Below are 20,130 nucleotides of genomic sequence, written 5' to 3' on the forward strand. Positions count from 1 at the left end.
AATGACAAACTACTCTCTGTGTGTGTGTATATATAAAAAAATATATATATATTTTACATCCCAATACCTATAATAAAAGACTCAAATCACAAAGTCAACAAGTAAAATAATAACACAAAGGAAAAATATTTTACTATTTGTTGCATGCAGCAAAAGCTGTTGTGACTTATACCAGCATTATATAGAACTGTTAGTCTACTGAGAACTTCATCTACTCTGCTCAGTCCAGTTACTAAGAGCTCGGAGATGACCCACTGCAAGATTTCTGCAATATTTTACATGCTACAACTTCCACTTCACAACTTGTCGTCAGATGGAAATAGAGAACTGGAATATTCACAGTAAAACTGGCTCAAGAGCATCTTGAGTACAGTAGCTTACATAATTTTTATATTGGTTTAATCAAAAGAAAAACTTCAGTCAACAATTTGGAAGAGCTCTGAAAATGTTCTGCTGATTATAAATTTTATGATTGCTTTTTTGGCAGCCAGATTAGGTTTACTGAGGCATTAACAGGAAGGAAAACGAAAGGCAGGAGGCAGCAAAATGAACACTCTCATAGACAACACAGACAGACCAGGACATAAAGAAGGAAACGATGCAGTAAAAATGTGACGTGGATGACTGCTCAGGCCTAGGTGAGGCAGCTGTTATGCTGTGACTGCAACATACCATGCTGAGCACACATTCAGCGTAACCTTGGCCTCTTCCTTCCCATCTGCAGTAACCATCTCACATTACTGTTTGGTTTTAAGAGCTGCAGGACAGGCATGGCCTTTGGGATGCATGTCTGGCAAGTCAGGTCAGTCAGTCCTACTGTAACACAAATCCAAGATACCTCCTAGCAAGTGACAGATCCTGGGATCTTCTTTATAGCCACTGATCATGAAACAGAATGGGAAGCAGATTTTTTTTTTTACTGCACTATTATTCTTCACAGGCCAGTGAAGGTAAACTTAATCTCCTGGCTTGCAGTTGTAAGGTTTAGTAGAGATGTGTTTAAAACTTGAGAAACCGTAAGAGCTAGACTTTGAAGGAGTACATTTTTAGAAACTTTTTTATTAAAAAAGGAATGCACTTGTACAACTGAAAATTTCCATAAGTTAGAAATGTTGTGTTGAGTTTGCACTAACTTCAGAGGACCTAAGACAGGGTGGAGAGGCAGTCTTCTGACCTTGGCCAGAAGCCCAGCATGACCTTTCAGACGTGGTGAACTCCATTCAGCAGTCTCATTCCCACAGCTTTCCTCACTTGAACACTGGAAGAATAATTCTTCTCCAGGCTAAATAAAGCAGTAAGGGAGGAACTGGGCCAGCTGGAGGGTGGGGGAAGACTCAACACTGGGTAGAGATAGGATGGAGGCTTCTGTTGGCAATTGGTTCAGTCCTCAAGCTTGAGTCTTAACTTTTTTGCAGGCTGGCAGTGGTGTTTCTTCCTCCTCAACCTTGCGGGGCTTCTTCACTGTGTACACTACCCCACAGGCACTCTTCCGAGTTTCTGGAATATACAAGCAGAAGTTACAGTACCTCAAGAAAAATGACACTAATGCATTTAATGCATCCTCATTTCAGGTGTCCATGCCCCAAAGCACAGTTCAACATGTTTAACAGCCAGCCAGTCAGCACACACAGTAGGTAAGCAACCTGCATGGGCAGAAGCTGGGGATAAGCTGCATTATGGAGTGAGGAAACTAAAGGGGGAAATCGATGGTGGGTGTAAACTACAGCAAACATAAGGGAAAACTGAGATCTGCAGGAGTTGAGGGGCTCCAGACACACAAAACCATAGGAAACCAGGCTTAATCAGTTCAATAGTCACAGAAGGACACATTCTTGAAGCACTGTCAAAAGCATTTCTGAGCAAAACATACTGTTCTTAAAAAAAAAAAAAAGTATTCACATACCCCAGGATTCTTAAACAGACTATGCTGGCACAGCTATATTGGCAGAGGCTCCCCTATACATACCAAGGAAGTGGCTTTATGGTATTCAAGAATATTTTAATTTACAAAACCCTCAGCATTACCATAGAATACTACTGTGTGATGTTATCAAACTCCTCACATGTTTGCCAAACCACCTAGTGAGCCCAATCCAATTTCATTACTACTCGTGGGAGGCTTCTTTGCAAAATTTGAGGTATAAGATATTCCCTACAAATCCTCAGTTAGCAAAGAGGCTCTGCAAGAACCTTGCCAAAATATATTGACTTATTCTGTGCCAGTATTCCTTGGGGGACAGGGAAACGACATCTGCTATTTAATTTCACAGATAATATAGATGACAGTCTTGAGAAATTCCACATGAACTTGACAAAAATTCTTCCAATACACTGTCTCTATGTAGATAAGTAGCAGGCTGGAGAAGGACCCTGTTCACAGAAATGCCCTCTCCAAGAGATCAAAGCCACCTGCTGTGAATTACAGCAGGTTCAAAGACCCACCTCTACTGAAACAAGAGATGCAAACCAAATTCTACTGTGCATTTGAAACTTAGAGCAACTCAAGTTGTTGGGAAGGTGACTAGAAATCATATCTACCCAAGAAACTTTGACAGAGGCAGAAATTAAGAGCTAGATGTGACTACTCAGTCACAAAGTTAAACTGCCATCAGAATAAACAAAAAAACCCCAACATCAAGAAACACTAATACCCAATAAATTAGCATGTGAAAGGGAGGGTAGAGATGGAGAAATTGGTGCTACAGTGGAAAGCAAGGGTCTAAACTGATTGCTAGAATGCAAATTGTGGCATCTCTTTGCTGCACTGACACCAGGACACAAAATACAACTGAAAACCTTTTGATTTCCAGTGCAGGGGGCCACACACTGAATTTCTGCTTTCTTAATATTAAAAACGGGCAAGTAGAAGAGAGCTACTGTGAGCTGCCTCTGCTGAGAGCATAAGGAAGCAAGTTTTGTTTCATCAAAACACTTCAAGCCTTTCTACACTGTATGAAACATTTTTTTCTAAGCAGCAAGCACTCAGGGTATTTGATTTTGCATCAGGTTTGAAGTGATCCACACCGAAGAGCAAGTCAGAAATAGACCATATAAAGAAGCATCAGAAGGGTACATAGCAAAGGTTGCTTCTGCACTCATGCTGAAAGAGGGTAAATACAAAACACATGCATCCCAATTTTCTTGAAGTCAATAACGTAGTTTCTGCTGATGTCACTGAGATCAGCATTCAGACCTTTCTGAACCAAGGCATAGTTTCACTACAAAGCACAACAGGCAGATCTGTGTTTTGGCTAAACAGTTTATGACTCGTTAATGTAGTTAAGTGAGTACTCCAGTACAGACAGCACTGTCAGTTCAGCCACTGATTTGCTAACATGGCAACAAAGGAAAACAAACTACCCTTGCCACACAAGCTCCTCTTCATGCATTGGACAAGGGAGCTAAAACCCCAAGCTGACTTGCTCTATAAGGTCTTGGAGCTTTTGGAAAATACACATTAACACGAACTTAGTTTAACAAATGCATGTTACTTAAACAAGCTTGCGTGTGCTTTTCACTTACCTCCATGAAGTATGGTGGCTCTGCAGTTAGTAGACACAGCTGCCTTGGCTTCACTTTCTGATAGGCCAAACAGCAAACCTCTGTCACCTTTGTTCAGGATCAAAACGCACAGAAAGGAACAAACAGAATAGGGAAGTCTGTCTGCATGATACATTTGCTAACTCTACAAATAACTGGGAATTAGCAAAGCTGTAACTCAAAGTGACATTTTGCATAAGGTTACCCAGAGGCAGGAAATTGAGGCACCCAATTCTCCTGGCTGCAGTTCCCCAGCAGCCCTCCTGGAAAGCTCCTGGCAAAGTTGCTTTTTTCCAGACAAGAAGCTGTACTTCTGAAAATAAAAGTCTGTCAACACAGGAACATTTTTATACACATAATATAGCAGAAAAATTACCCCATTGAAAACTTTAGTTTTGGGGAAAGGGCACTGTCGAATACAAAAGCATTATGCTGAAAAGTTCCCAGACACCTTGAGCAAGGATGACACCGGATTATGTATGTTAATTTGGGTTGAGCTTGACTGCTCTTTTAAGAAGGAAGGAAACATTGCGCATAAAATCCTTCCAGGCCGCAGGCCCTCCCCCATGGTTCTCACAATTCAGAGCACACTCCTCCCCTTCAAGGGACAGTTCAAATACGTGCTTGTGGGGCGGGGAGCAGGGAGTAGTAAAAATGCATCTGAATTCCAAAAAGAAGGGGAGATAAGACACTCTTGGTTTCTAGAACACAACCAGTTATTTAACAGCACTTATGTAACTAAGGACTGGAAAACTCAGAAATTTTTCTTCCTTAATATAAATACGATTTTATAGCTGCTTCTGCCAGAGATGTGGCACCTTGGAGAACATAAGTAATAATTTCTGATTTGGTTCACAGTTTCCATAGATTTTTATGGGTTTTATTCATTTGTCCACTTACACCCAACACAGTGTCAATGCATATCACAACAAAACATATCTGTAGCTGAACAAAGACATTACTATTTACAGCGACTGCTCATGCCACCCCATGACCAAGACCTGTTGCACCTTCCACACCCACTTAGAGCTCTGATTCACTGGTCACCAACAAGCATCACTGTATAAAGTTCAAGGAGTGTAAGGACGGAAGTATTTCAAAACCACTTTGAAGTTTCACATGTTACTATTAACTGCTGTCTTTGACTTGGAAAAAGGATACAGATTAGCCACATCGTAAGGACCTCGTAGTTCTAGAGGCTAAAACAAAACAAAGAAAGTTGGATATGTGCATGCACCCTCTCGCAGGCTGACAGGGTGTGAGCAGGCAGGACAGGGCTATCAGGAAAGCAAGGTTAAATGCTACATAATAGCAAGCTGCTGAAGATGCACTAGGAAATCAAGCAAACACTGCTATTTTGGAAAACAGAGTCCCCATCTGGGAGAAAACTGTCATGGAAAATACCACAGCAGGAAAAAAACCAAAACAAAACGAAAAAAAACCCCACCCAACCAGACCAAAAAAAAATATCCCAAACTCCACAATACAATTCTTTGGTAAAACATATTGATTAAAAAAAACTTACAAGATGGCAATCATATTTAAAATTACAATTTTTACACGTTTAATATATAACTAAAGCTGTATTTTCAGCCACAGATAAACCCTCAAATTGTTCTGACTTAAAAAAAAAAAATCTGGGACTTACCCTTTCAGCTGCACTAGATATAACAATGTTCTGGAAAACAAAAGAGAATAAATGTTCAACTGTCAGACACCATCAAGAAATTGGAAAAAAAAAAAAATCAGCCAGCAGCAAAGACTTTATGAGCGTTAGCTAAGTTCAGACTCAGAGCCCAATTAAACATCGAAGTATCTGATGCTCTCAGATGAAGTGAACTCTAGCAGGGTGTGGATCTTAATTTGGGGAATAAACCCAGGTTATCTCCCTGTCCCCTACAGAGAAAAGGGCACAGGGACAAGCCCTCCCTTGCAGTTACAAACCTCTCACAGGCAGATGTGAGTTGAATAACCACTGTACCTTTTAGAGGGACAGGCTAAGCAGTAAAATGTCAGAGTAAGGGCATTAAGCAAGCACCTATCAGCCTGTATCTCTCATAGTGGACTTTAAAGGGACCTTAAGGGTAAAGAAGAAATGCAGAGTTGCACACACTGTGTTAAGAAGTACCCCCTTTATTTACACTAGCTGAAAGAGGCCCCACACAAAGGACAACTCAGCCTGAGCTGTAATAGAAATGGACTTAGAAGAGGAGTCCAGGATCCCCCAGAAGCAGGTTACAGATAGTGCCTTTAGACAGTTTGGTGCTCCTAAATTTTCAGCTTACTCTGTGTTGTGGTGCAATTCAATCCTAACCTCAGCGTTCACCTTGGCCTTAATCAAACTCCCACTGTTTTGGGAAACCTGTCTGCAGCTAGGCACTGGCTGCCAATTCATGCCATACACTCACTTCCCTCAACACTGGCACCCCTGTGAAAATCAGCAGGCAGAGAGACATCCTTCTCCCTTCTCTCCCAAAAGCTTTCTGCAGAACAGGTACATGACTGCTCAGGGCTGGCAGATACCACAGCTCAGCTGCCAGCACTCTTCTGATGTTAAACCTCCAAGGATGCTCACCCAGGGGGAGACTGTTTTGCACAGGTGAAAACTTTGCAGCAGCAAAAAATTCCTTGCACCTTTTATTATACTGAATAAAAGGCTTTGGGAATTCCTGCTTGAGTGGGTGGGAATGAGAATTGTACTGAGGCAGAGAAAGACTTTCCCTCTCTGCTGTCAGTACCACCAACCCATCATACCACCTCCAGTTACAAGGTGGGGCTTTTGATCCCTTCGCTGCACTGCTTTGCTTATCCTGCCACCCCCCCAGCACAAAGAGCAGGGCAGACACTGGAAGAAAATGCTCTGTACACAGCTGGAACTCAACATGTAAAAGAACTATTTGCATGGAAATAACTGCGTGTTCATACTGTGCCCAAGGTTTCCTCATGTGCTGAGGAGGAAAGGATGGGACAGACAACTCTGCCTCAGCATAAGGAAAGCCAGAAGCAGAAGCAATACATACATCCAAGTGACTTAACAGCACACATCACGATGGAGCCTAGGACATTTCTTTATGCATAGTTCACCTTTAAAATGACTGCACTATGGATCCCAAGGGTGCTTTTGAGCTTCAGTGGTGCTGACTGCAAGAGTTTGCTGGGAAAATTCAAATCCCCTGCTCTGAGCTGTAGCAACCAACGCCTGTCTCCCAGGCTCAGAGAAGCTCCCAGAGCAGCTGTGCAAGCCATCTTGAACCAGCGCAGGATCATGGTTCACTGCTGTGCATTGGAGATATGCTCTGCCTGGATCAAAGGCAACTGGCTTCTAGTTAGGGGATGGGTAAGATGGGAGGAGAAGACAAGAGCAGGCAAGAAAAAGCACTGCTAGCAAGTGAAGGAGAGGCAGGCAAAGGCAAATCCAAGGGAAGGGCTAAAGGGAAGAACTCAAAGGCAAAACATTATCTCCCCAGGTAAAGGAGACAGCAGCTGTTCAGTACACTGCTTCAGGCACAGTACCCACACTCAGTTACCAAAACATGGGAGGTGAGGGACTGTGGCTATGCACGCCTTCTGTCTGGCAAGGCAGGCCAGTCCCTCCCTCATTCCCTGCACATTTTAACATGTTTTAAGGACTCTGCTCAACACCAGCTGAGGACACTAGTATATTTCTGGAAGTTTCTCTGCCCTGCTACAACAGAGGAGGAACAGAAGGATCCAAAAGCTGCTACAAGTTCAGCAACTATAGATTACAGATGGCGAGAGCTGCGTGCCAGGTGCCAATGCAAGCAGTCTATGGACCAGCCATCCCATGTCTTGTTAAAAAAAAAGGCCTATACATAACTGATGAAGACAAACTGCCAGTGAGGGCTAATGACCATCTCTGCTGGCCCAACAGGTACTGGAGGCAAAAAATAAAGGCAAAAAGTAAAAGACAAGCTAGCAGTGCTCTTCCAGTGCCTAACAACAACTTGTCATGCCCAGCTCCAGTTGATTTACCTTCCAGGCACAGATGATGCACTAGATTGACAGATGCAGAAAGAAAGGGCACTGTGCACAGACTGAGCACCCGAATGTCTCACTCGCTGTTTGTGATGCCAACTCAACTGGTGCTCTCCAAATCAACAACGGCATGAGAAGCACACCCTTAACTGCACAGAGGAAAGAGAAGCACTGGCAAAAAGGAATCCCAAAGGAAAGGGGGTTTGTGTGTATTTACCTCATCTCCAAGTCAGTATTTTGTGCAATTAACTCCCAGAGCTGGGCTTCTCAGGAAAGGCTGTGCAAATACTCACTTTTTTCTGTAGCACCAAGGGAATTAATCTGTTTGACCCACTCTGCTGTCCTATAAAATAGACTGCCATGCCTGAGGGGAACTGAGGTAATGACAGATCTGCTTTTAATTGCCCTTCCAAGCTGTATATCCCACTTCAGACTAGATTTGCAGGGTAATGCCAATTTTGGCTTCTCTGGACTAGCTAAGTGTGGCAAAGGCTGTTTCCAATAAAGGTGGTGGGAGCTACAATCTCTTTAAACTTGGATATGTATTATGATATGCTTCCCTGTTAAAAAAAACCCATGGCCTGAGAGGACCTAGCATGACAGGCAGCTTAGACTGATAGCCTGGGAGGAGGTAAGGTATGAAAGCAATGGATTACAGGCATCTCAGCTGCAAGCATTACTTCTTCCTTGGGTTTCAGTAGCAGGGAAGAATGCAGTTGGTCTGACTGCAGTAAAGCCCTGGCTGAGAGCCAGCTAGCTGTTAGGTCTGTTTTGTACACTGGGAATTTACTAACCATTTAACAAAACAACATTTCTACTTTTTTCTTATTATTTTCTATCCCCCATATTCAGGGTATACTATCAAAAAAGAGCTTTTGGTCAATCAGAAATATGAAATGGGGGATTTTAAAGAGATGCATGGACTTCAGTTCTAATGCAAACCTTGGATCTCTGGTGCTTCGCCCCAGCCCCGCCTTTTGTTTTGGGTATTGCATATCATAACAACAGATAAGTTGTTCTGAAAAAAGAACCTAACAGTTTGACAACTTAAGAAGAAAGCATGCAGTGGTGCATGGCTGGAAGTATCTGGAGCTAGAATAATTGTGTCCTTGTATTAGCAGGCAAAGATTCAGTCACAGCTTCAGAAACTCCAGCGTCAAACTCATTTAAAATGGCTCAGTCTGTACAACTCCAGAAGAATTTGAACTGAATTAATTAGCTTGCTTTCACTTTGAGAGCTTACCTTTCCTTTGCAGATCTGCATCAGGCTGATCGCATTTGAAATTGTGTATCTTCTCATTGTGGAGTCTTTGATGGCAGGCGCGTAAAGAAGTTCAAAGCAAATGCCTCGATCTATTGCCTTCGCATGAAAGAGAGTGATCAAAAATCAAAAGGAAAGAAGCATAACAATCTAACAACTGCTGTCTATTATTGATGTAGCTTGTTCTCAGTTTAACTGTGTTATATATGAAAAAATTAAGGCGGAATTGTTCCAGCAAGAGCACAGCATAGCATGAAAGTGGCGGGGTGGAAGGTTTCACTGGACACCAGATATGTGTACTTCTTTCTTGGGATGACAGATAAATGAGGTTTAACAAACAAAGAAATACCAGCCACTTATTAGTTGTAATTGGCTTTCCACTATCACAGAGTTGAGAAGACAGGTAACCACTGCTGGTCAGAAACAAGTCTTGAAATTTTGAGGACTCTCCTCTAGCCCCACAGCCTGCTGTAAGGAAGACCACTGCTTCCCACAGTACCCACACTTTGCAGATGAGGAATTTGTCCTTGCATAAAAGCAGCAATGAGGACCCTTCTCTCCTGTCTCACAGCATACTCTGGTATTTGTGACAATGTTAAACAACAGTGAGTCACAGGAGAGGTTCCAAATAGTAATACTGATTATATTTTCAGCTGCTTTAAAATCCTTTTCTATCTGTCAGAGTACCTCACCAAAAGCCTAGTATTCTTGGTTTTGCAAACACACAGAGAACGGTTAGGCAGCTTGCTACAGGACACAGTGAATTAGCAATAAAGACACAATTCAAAGCTAGGAGTTCTTTGTTCCATGTCCTATACTACATTTGCCCAAAATGTTACTCTGTGTTTTATACTCATATTACTAAAAAATGCTGCAATGTTAATACTGTAAGAGAGTCCAGTAACTGAATACAGATGGAATTAAACCAGGTCCCATCCATGCACAACCACTGCATGCAAGCACAACAGAAGCTATGTATACATCAAAAGTTTTACACAGAACTTGTCCAACATCTGCAGACAAGAAGAGAAGCCTGAATTTATCAAAACCAAAACAGGTGATGGCAAGACACCAATTTCCAGTCAAGCAGATTTTTAACCTCATCCCCACCACTTCAGCTGCTTGCCAATCTGTCTGTCTGGCATCACAACCACCAAAACTGACTGCCCCAGGATGCACAAAACCAGTCTGACAGACAGACTGCCTTGAAGCTGGGAGTATGGAAGCTGAGGAGTAGCTTGTAAGGAAAATGCCTCCAAACACAGGGCTCCAAGAGCCACCCAGCTCCTCACCTGGGTCAGCTGCTGGAATTTGAGGCAGCTAGGGTACTTTCAGACAACATTTCATGCAAAATTGTTATTCCAAGTGGAATGTTGAAATTCCCAGTCTATAGTAAATTCCAAAGTATTACTACTGTTCCGTTTCGGGATTAATTCTAGTTAATTTTTATTCTAGGTCAAACTTTCTGTAGAAGAGGAAGTAGGATTTCTAGCCAATTCCAAATTTAAATTTTTAAGCACTAAGGACTACATCAGCCAAGAATGCCCATATGGAATGAACCTTGACATATACTCAGAGGAAAAAACTAGTTCACCTAAGAGCATGTTCAGATTAAGCTTTCTGGCAAACAACCAACAGCAGGCAGAATTGTATTAACAAAATATTTGATCCATGCTGATAGTCATCTTGTGTCCCACAGCAGATATTTAGCAATTCCACATTTGGTTCATTTGCCAAGACATTCCTTTGTCTAAGTATGGATTCAATACAGTTGTCCTCCAAATAACTGGCACAACACCCTTGTACCAAATTAACACTGTCATTCACATTCTCCTGTCTTTTAAATCACGGGGCTGTTTATCTATTCTGACACAGCTGTACCACTTATGGTTTGGGAAGCAGCTTAGTCAGCAATCACACCACATCTCACTGCTTAGCATAGTAGCGGCCTTAAGGCTCTGTTTCCATTCCTTGGGAACACCACTTCTGCCTTCTTAAGTGGGGGACAGGAAGGAGAAAAAGAAAGAACATACATCACTGTGTATTAAATGCTGCAGTGGAGGCCTTGAAGTGAAGGACATCTGAAACAACACTATACATTATGCAAGAAAATAAAAGAACCACTTGGATGGGAACGGTGGGAGGGAAATGGTAGGGAATTCAACTCAGACTGACATTAAATACAGAATTTAACAGCAAGAAAACAATTTAGATGTAAATTTACCATATTCACAGGGGGCCTTCGGAAGTAGAATGGCAGCTTTTCTGTTACATTTATGCATACCAGATCCACATCCAGAGTTGTGCAAGCAATCTACAGCAAACAAATAGGAACAGATTATTAGATATGCCAAAAAATGCACAACCAACTTTAGGTGCACTAATATTCTCCTTCATTTCTTAACGCAACAAACGTCTCTGCAGGGTGAGTTCAGTTTTAAAATGAAGAGGTACTATGCCTTGCAGGTATGCCAGTAAAACAGCAGGGCTACAGGTGCACAGCTTGAGCATTTCAGGCTTACAACCCAAGCCTTCTCTCACTTACAGAACTACTTTTCCAATAAAATAATGACCAACCCAAAGGCAAGACTTACTGCTTTGTTTTTATCTGACATAGCACATGCACAAGCAATGGCAGCTTTTGGCAAAAGAACTCACAGCTAATGAAGGACCCCTGTTTACAAAGGGAACAGCCCAGGAACTACCTCTTACCCCATCACTCTCTAATTCCAGTGTAGCAACTGTTTTCACAATTAATTATTTTTACCAGAAGCAACTGAGAAAAGACTGAAAGAAAGGCAGAATGTTAGACAGTGACTGGTGGTGCCACATGCCCAGTACTGGGAGCCAATCCACAGGGCCTCACTTTCCTGGCTGGGTGGGGAATCCACAGCCCTTCCTGAAAGCCACATCTCTGAAAGAGGCTGAAGATGGCACCAAAGGTTATAGTTTAAAAGCTTAGCTTTGAACTCACACCACAATTTACAGCCTGTATTAAAAGATGGAAGGAATGAACAAAGGGTGGAGAATCTCCACACTGACATACAGAGAAAAATCAAGTGCACACAAAAGGGAGCCCTTGATTTACATATAATCTCATGAACACAAGATATGTAGGAATTATGTATGCCTACCCTGTAAAGAAGATTGCACAGGGCCAGATTAATGTCTGTAAGCAGCATTGTAACAAAGAAGATAAAATAGGCTGAAGAAGTTGAAAAGGAATTTTCTACCACGTAGGGGAACTCTCTGCATTCAGAAACATGCCAGCAACTGCTCCAAATACACCTGGGCCAGGTGCCAACCATTCATCCCTCCTTACACCAGCACAAAAGCGGTGGGGGTTGCAAGGAGTCCCAGGGCTGGGCTGCTCTAACGCAGGGCAGGCTATTGCTTTGCAAACTAGTCTTCTAGCAGTTTGTTCACATGAAATTTGGATGAAGGTAAGAGCAGAGGCCCAGCTTTAGGAATGTTTCTTAGCTGCTGATAGCACTCCCTCCTAGGCAGGAGGGCCACAGCCCACATGCAGGCAATTCAAAGATCCAGCAAACCACGAAGTTTTTGATGTTAAAATGTCTCTACCAGGCCATTCAGACTAAACTTTATCTTCAGGCCCTACATTTACCAACTCTGCTAGGCAGGACACAGAATCTATTGCGTTGAATTAGACTTGCATGTGTAAGTTTAGCCCTACTACAGCCAGCTTTACTCCTTTTCTTATGTGGAGTACAAACCACCATCTAGACAGAGGTGATTTATGGGAACATGCGCAGAGCAAATAGCTCTGAATCGTATCCTAGAAGAGATGGCAGTGAGGCCACTGGAAATTCAGGAAGAGAGAAAGCTGAAAATGAAGGAAAGCAAGAATACACATCAGAAACATGCAAGTTGCCCTACATGATGAGCAAACAAGCCTTCCTAATCAGCTCCAGAAACACTGGAAAACACTCTTCCATTTTGCAAATCAAGCACAGTGGGAAAGCGAGTGACCCAAATCCCAGGATAGCTACAGGATTCCAGTGACATGAACCTTTCAGAAAACACCACCAAGGAAAACAAAATTAAGAGTCATACTTCCCCATAAGGAGGAAGTCCATGGAAAGTTGGAGAGGAGATTTCTCCAAATACTCCAATGTTCAGCCTAGCTTTGGCTCCCGGACAAGTCACACACGCAGGCAAGTTAAGGTTACCCTGCCTGCTGAAAGGATCTGAAGTGCAAAAACTTCATACAGAAAGTGATACGCAGCAGTTGCACAGCCCAGTGCCTGCCTGGCCACACTGCAGGCAAGAGCCCCATCTGCTGGGAAAATCCAGACAGCCAGAAATAAATACGTTCGCCACTGCTTGAGTGGCCTGAAGAAATATTTGGCAAACATTTTAGGAATAAACATTAAAATTTTGCTTTGCACCAGATCCTCAGACTTATATAAGAAAGTTTTTTAGACACTGGTCATCTGCTAATTGCTTACAAACAGCAGGCAGAACCAACTAATATCATTAAAGCAGTCAGAAATCTTAAGAAGCAAAATTTTTTAAAAGCAACAGGCACAGACCTTATTACTAGCATGGAGTAGGCACTCCTATTGCAGCCCAAAACAATTCTCTTGGGAGACTTAAAGAAGGAGCATGTTCTACAATTATCTTGGCAAACACAGCTTCCTCATACCCCTGACGATATAAATTATTTGGAGAATTTGAGTACATCTTTCAGTACATATCACTGCCACACTGGGTCACAGAAAAGCTTCCCTGGCTCATGACAAGAGGGCACAGACTGGGTTTGGGCCATGCTAAAATTAGAGCACATCTCCACTGGTCATGTATTTCTTTTACAAAAACATGAAATATCCTGTTCTATGGAGAATAATCCAAATGCCAAATTGTTGGTGAGAAAGATGATGCTCTCAAGATAATGTTGCATTACCAACAGCCAATTTTAAAATATAAAGTTAATTTGTGGTGCAAGACCCACCCTAGAAGGCTTTATCCTTAAGAGTGAAAGATCCACGAGTTGCATGAGCCAGAGGTACACGCTGAACTCCCACGCATAACGTCACTTGCACCAGACTCCCTGTTCATACCTCCACAAAATTGACACAGCTCTCCAAAGAGAGTTAGAAAACCTAAAGTCTTTAAACAAAAGACAAACACACAAATCTGCCTTGAACATGAACACGTAAGGATGAAGTCTTTCACCTCATGCAGTTTGCAAGAAACATGCTTGGGTTCTCTCCCCATCCATTGCATGGAAGCAATGAAGATGGTCTCATCGACAATCCTGCTTCCTTCCTAACACACTGACCACCACGTGCCAGAGCGTCAGCTTAAACAGTCGCTATCTGCATTGGCCTGCCCAGAGCACAGCCATCTTCTTTGTGCCAGCACAACTATCCACGTTGCTGAATGCTGAATCAGAGCAGGAAAATGGATCTGCCTGCAGAGTAACTTGGCACAAATTCTAGTTACTCTTCAGCCAAAAGCATGTTCCTCAAATCAAACTGCCATGCAGCTAAGCAAGCAGCTTCACCAGCAGAGCAGACACAGACCTGCAGAAATGAGCGGCTGTTTATGCCAGCTTAAATACTGCTGCAGCTGGATGTCCAACTGCAGCAAAACTCACAATATGGCTAAAAATAAAAAATATGGACCCTTAAATGAGAGAGTGCCCTGTGCTGGTTTTGGCTGGGACAAAGTTAATTTTCTTCATAGTAGCTAACATGGGGCTATGTGTTGGTAATCCAGGGATGTTTTTGTAACTGTTGAGCAGTGCTTACACAGAGTCAAGGCCTTTTCTGCTTCTCACCCCACCCCACCAGCGAGGAGGCTGGGGGGGGCACAACTGGGACAGCTGACCCCAACTGACCACAGGGATATTCCAGACCATATGACATGCTCAGCATATAAAGCTGGGGGAATGAGGAGGAAGGGAGTGACATTTGGAGTGATGGCGTTTGTCTTCCCAAGTAACTGTTACGCATGGTGGAGCCCTGCTTTCCTGGAGATGGCTGAACACCTGCCTGTCCATGGGAAGTGGTGAATGAATTCCTTGTTTTGCTTTGCTTGCATGTGTGGCCTTTGCTTTACCTATTAAACTGTCTTTATCTCAACCCATGAGTTTTCTCACTCTCACTCTTGTGATTCTCTCCCCCATTCCACTGTGTGAAGTGAACGAGCAGCTGTGTGGGGCTGAGCTGCCGGCTGGAGTTAAACCACTACAAGCCCTTTCCCCCCAAAACAACACAGCATGCTCCTGCTGATTACCTGGCTTCAGGTGCTTGTTTAAACACATGATAAATCAATTGAGCTCACTTGAGAGGTGAGATTTTACATTGTTGCCAGAGACCAAAAGGAAGAGGTGGAGAGTGGCCCTCAAAAGTATTCTACAACTATTTGCCTCTCTCCCACCCCCAAGAGTCCTAAAATCTTGCAAGGGAAATAAAATCAGTCAGAAATTAGTTTCGTTAAGCTGTAACTGTTATAATTAATGCTTGAATTCTTCTTCTGAAAGATTCTTTAAAGTTCACCTTCTTGCTTTGTACTTGGACAAGTTTTCAAAAAGGAGGGGAAATAATTTAGAAAAACAAAACAGAAGAATATCATTTTAATGTGTCAAAACAGGTACTCAGCAGTACTAGAAAGTAGCTTTAACCTATTTTAAAAAAAATAGACTCAGTTTTATACCAACAAGCTCTCTTTGAAAGTAAATTCTGGCACTCCTCCAAGGAGATTCACATTTGCTTTTGGAATCCCTGTGCCTTCTTCACACTGCTTTAAACTGCACACCTGCTTGCTGCCTGCCAAGGCTAACAGAGACAGGATGCTTCCACCCACTCTTCCAGTTCAGAGTTAATGTTATTATTTATGAGCTTGCAATAGGTCAGCCATCACAATTTTGGGTTTTGTAAGAAAAACATTCTGACAAAAAGATAACTTGCTTCCAGATGTTCCACTCGATCAGACCACTCACATCAGCTGTTACCAAGTATTTGAGAATAATTTAATTAAAAATATGAGAGAGACAGAGATAATGAACACCTATCACCCAACAAGCCAAGCTGAGATCATTCTGCCTCAGATGGTGTTTTAAAACTAGGAATTTTTCTGGTAGGAAGGGTCTATTCAAGATATAGCAGCTATGGATAAAAGTTGGAAGACAAAATGATGCTTGGTGCTGTTAGTAACGGCTGAAGAATTACTGTACATCACTGGATTTAGGTATCACCTCTAAATAGTAAATGTCTTCTTCAGTCAAACACCAGAAATGGACCAAACCAGTTCATGGTAAAACACACTTGCAACACCTTGTTCTTCTAAAGTCACAGAAGTGACAGAGTATTGGGGGGTTTGTTCAAAATATTTGCATTTCTATTAACATAAGCCAATGTGAGAAACAACAGCGTTGGGCTAAGGTCACCTATTAGTTCTAGCTAAGGTTTTGAAAATTATTCACACCCACTATTTTCTCTCACTAACACACTTGGAGGGCTACCACTGCTACAAACATCAGCATCTGTTCAGTAACACTGATACAGCAACACCTTCACAGACTCACAAATTTTGTGGAGGCAGTTTTCAGTTGCAAGTTTGCTCTGAACAGCCAGGATAAAATCTGAGTGAGAAAACGACTGTCTGCCCTTCAAGTATTTCCCCTGAGGCTGCTCTACTTCTGTACGGCCTCAATGGTTTTCTTGGCAGGCAAAGTAACAAACATATCATGAAGTCACAGAAGTGAAGCTTCTCTCACTCAACTTGAGCATCCAAAACCCTCAAAACTAAACAAACCCAGAAATCTCAGTCTGGCAATGGACCAAGGGCCGTTATGTTTAATCAGGCATGTTTACTTTTGGAAATCTTATTTTATCTGTTCATAAGATGCTATGATAACTGGAACTAGCTCTGTCTCGTAAGCTCATGCTCCTCTTTTGATTTAAAATAAAGGAATGAAAGGAAAAATGAAAGAAAAAGAGATCAGCTATTCATTTGGATGAATTTCCAAGAGAAGATCTAAGACTAAAAGGAAGAAGATAACTCTCAGAACCATGTTAGTTCCACTTTAAAATCCTCCCACTTTCCCTGGCATTTCAGGGACCAGGAACAATTAGTGCTAACAGAAGAGAGCAAATGTGTTTTGGGGAAGCTGTCAGAGTCTGAGAAGTTAAAGTTCAAGACAGAAGTTTTCTACATGCTGATAGTATGTATATATTAGAAAAAAAAAGAAGGATGCTTTCTCTCCCAGCTAGAAAGGAGTACTCAGTAGAGTACAAGACACACAAAGGAAACCGCAGCACAGGGGCATACAAGTCCATTTGTGAGGTAGATGCTTCAGACTTTAAGCAGCCACCTCAAGGCCTTGCAGCCTCCTGCAATCTCTCCCAACGTTCTCAGTCCATCAACTGACCAGGCAGCCTATGTTGCTTAATTAGCCCCATGACATGCAGGCCTGTATAAAATGGGAAATAAAATCAAAACACAGCATGTACTCAGACTAGCCCAAGGCACTAAAAGTTACTGAATGAGCGTTACTGATCAGATGATTGTACTTACATGGAACAGTTTCTCAGTCTTTGGAAATACTGCTATGATGTCATATAACCTTATATTTGCAGATGTTGATCTCTACAAAAGGAGGAAATAATTACTACCTTGAATTCTGGCAGAGGCCAAAGCTATGCACAATGTTTACAACCAAAATAACAAGAAGAAAATCCCTTTTTCACTTTAAAGTACTAAACAAAGCCAATAATCATCCAATTAAATAGTGGGTCTCTGCTGCGAGCCATCCTGTGAAGTCATTCATTCTCATTTTGAGGCTTGTCCCACCCTCCTAGTAAGGCACTTACACCTTTTGCTTCGATCACATAGCACTAAAACATAAAACAGACACAGGGCTTGCTCATGGTCTTCTAGTTTATGCACAGAAGTCCAGAAATCAAAGAACAGAACCAAGGACCAGAACTGTTGTCCCATATTGACAAATGATCAACAGAATCCATATGCAGTCTTGTAAGTCTGCATCTCTTCACGATCACGTTATTTGCTAAAGATGCAAGCTGAGAAATCACTGTTGAGTGTCCTGTAAAATCCATGAAGTTCTCCCTATACAATTCCCAAAGTTTCATTCATTGAGAAAAAGAAATAAAAATTGGAAAATTAATATACAAAATATACTTACCAAGAGATTACAGTGGGAAGGATCAGAAACAACAAGTGTTAGCCGAGTTAAGACTTTAATTCTTTTAGATGTCCCCTACAAAAAAAAAAAAAAAAAAAATACAAAAGAGTTAAAAAACTCCAAAGCAAAAATTTGTGGCAACTTTAATTCTGTCCACTATAAAAAGAAAATAGTGCCTTGTTTGTATTCTTGCCTATACTAATTTTCTAAACTCTGTAGCTACACTTCCCTATTTTATATTGATCTGTTTGATATTGTATCCACCCTTTAAAAAGAACGACTTACTGTGTTTCTCTGAGGAAGGATCAATAGAAAGGAAAAATAAAGAAATAAAGAAAAGTAAAATCATGCAGAAAAACTGAGCATGTTTTAATACTGCTATGGATCCCCAGGCAGGCCACAACTGCAAGCAAAAGCAGTTCCTGAATTAACAAATATCAGTGATTTGAAATACAGACTTGGTTCATTATATCTGAATCTCGCTCCATCAAAACCAGGAAGTTATTTCCAAAACTCAAATTTCAAGAATTATACTGTAATTATCCAACTTCAAGAAGATTCAAAATTCACACGAAGCAGTTTCTTTAATAATTTTTAAAATAACAAATTGAGCCCACTCTAACGTCAGTATATCGGTCTCCCAATGCTGGGAGTTTGTCCATTGCTTGATTGTTAAAATTTCTCTTTTTTGATTAACATGTAATACACAAAATCACATATACCAATACACCAAGGTAAAAAACATAACTCAGAGTAACAATACATAGAATGAAATTGGACATACCTGTACAATAGGCAAAGATGGAAACAACTCCGAAGGAGATACTGGCTTGACGATTTCCTTAAAAGAGAACAAAACAAAGTTATTCAAAATGTCATGGGTTAAATTTACAATATAAACAAAAGCTATGTTCCAATCCTAAAAAGTTTTGTTAGCATGGCAAATTTCTATTTCCCAGGGACAATACATGGACTGTATTAAAAGTTAACTCCAGGGCAATTATACTGAATTATAAAATGGGAGTTCTGTTACAAATGCAGACATCTGTACTTGCATCTAGATGTGCATTCTGCAGATAAAGCTATTGGGGAACATGTAATAAGGCATGTAAGTTTACAAGACAAAACACACTAGGAACAAACAACTCCAACAAAAATTACCTGTTTCTTTTCTTTAAAATCGATGACATGATTAAGAGCAACTGCAGAATATCCCACTGAAAAAGCAAACACATAGTAAGAATATTTTGTCGGTAAACTAATGGAAACAAATCCAAACAGAAACCTGTTAAACACTCATCAGTTAAATGTCTCAAAATTAATACTCACATGCATATTTACCTTTCACATTATTTTTTTTCTGAAGATAAATTCATCTAAAAGTGGCTTAAAGTAAAAAAAAAATTCTGTTTGCCTTCCAATACACCCCAGCCCTGGCAACACTTTCCTGATGGCAGAGCTTTATGAACATGAATACTTGGGGTTGGGGTCCCCAAAGATTTTGCCCTAGTTTGGTCCTGGTGATGACTTTCTTTGGGGAAAATGGTTAAGGACATTCAGGATAGTTGTTAAAACTGCAGACAACGCAGAGCCAGGAGAGATACAGCTACAGAAGAAGGCAAGGTAAGCATTCAAAATGATGCTGACAAAACTGACGGAAAGGTCTCGTTCGGAAGGGACCAGAGGAAGATCATACACTTGCCAAAGACAAATCACCCCCCCGAACACTGGACAGGCAGCACCTGGCTGTACAACAGTTCTGCAGAAGAAAGATTTAGGCCCTAAGAAACTGCAGGCAGAAAAATGGGTCCACGTTGGGAAAAGACAACTGTTACACTGGGACAGACAGGCAGAGACAGAGCCTGCAAGACACAACACGAGCTTTCCTTGCTCCTCAGCACTGGGAAGACCTCAGTCCTGGTCACTTCACTTGCCGAAGACCGCAAGCTGAGCGGGGAGAGCGGAGAGGAGCGAGAGGAACCGCGACCCGCCACGGAGGCAGATGGCGGGGTTTAGCCTACAGGGAGCGAAAACTCGGCCTAGAGACTCACGCTGCGCCCACGCCAGCCTGGCGGAGCTGCCGCTCGCGTCCTGCTGCCCTCCTGTCCGGGCCCAGCCCTCCCCAGCTCAGGCCCACCGGCTCGGCTCGGCTCGGCTCGGC

General features: G+C 41.9%; 1 protein-coding gene across 1 annotated transcript in view; it reads right to left on the bottom strand.

Annotated features, from left to right (window-relative positions):
* Positions 1–1,070: 1,070 nt before the first annotated feature.
* Positions 1,071–20,130, bottom strand: part of RPP30 (ribonuclease P/MRP 30kDa subunit) — a 22,259-nt gene continuing 3,199 nt past the window's right edge. The window contains exons 2-11 of the mRNA XM_010565036.1: positions 19,131–19,227; positions 18,754–18,810; positions 17,970–18,044; positions 17,342–17,413; positions 11,022–11,111; positions 8,780–8,896; positions 5,189–5,218; positions 4,702–4,739; positions 3,523–3,602; positions 1,071–1,497 (exon numbers count right to left, since the gene is read on the bottom strand). Coding sequence (XP_010563338.1) covers positions 1,388–1,497; positions 3,523–3,602; positions 4,702–4,739; positions 5,189–5,218; positions 8,780–8,896; positions 11,022–11,111; positions 17,342–17,413; positions 17,970–18,044; positions 18,754–18,810; positions 19,131–19,227 — 766 coding nt within the window. The 3' untranslated portion in view covers positions 1,071–1,387. The remainder of the gene's footprint in view (positions 1,498–3,522; positions 3,603–4,701; positions 4,740–5,188; positions 5,219–8,779; positions 8,897–11,021; positions 11,112–17,341; positions 17,414–17,969; positions 18,045–18,753; positions 18,811–19,130; positions 19,228–20,130) is intronic.

This window comes from Haliaeetus leucocephalus, unplaced genomic scaffold, assembly GCF_000737465.1.
Source record: "Haliaeetus leucocephalus isolate CR32 unplaced genomic scaffold, Haliaeetus_leucocephalus-4.0 Scaffold184, whole genome shotgun sequence".
Classification (NCBI taxonomy): domain Eukaryota; kingdom Metazoa; phylum Chordata; class Aves; order Accipitriformes; family Accipitridae; genus Haliaeetus; species Haliaeetus leucocephalus.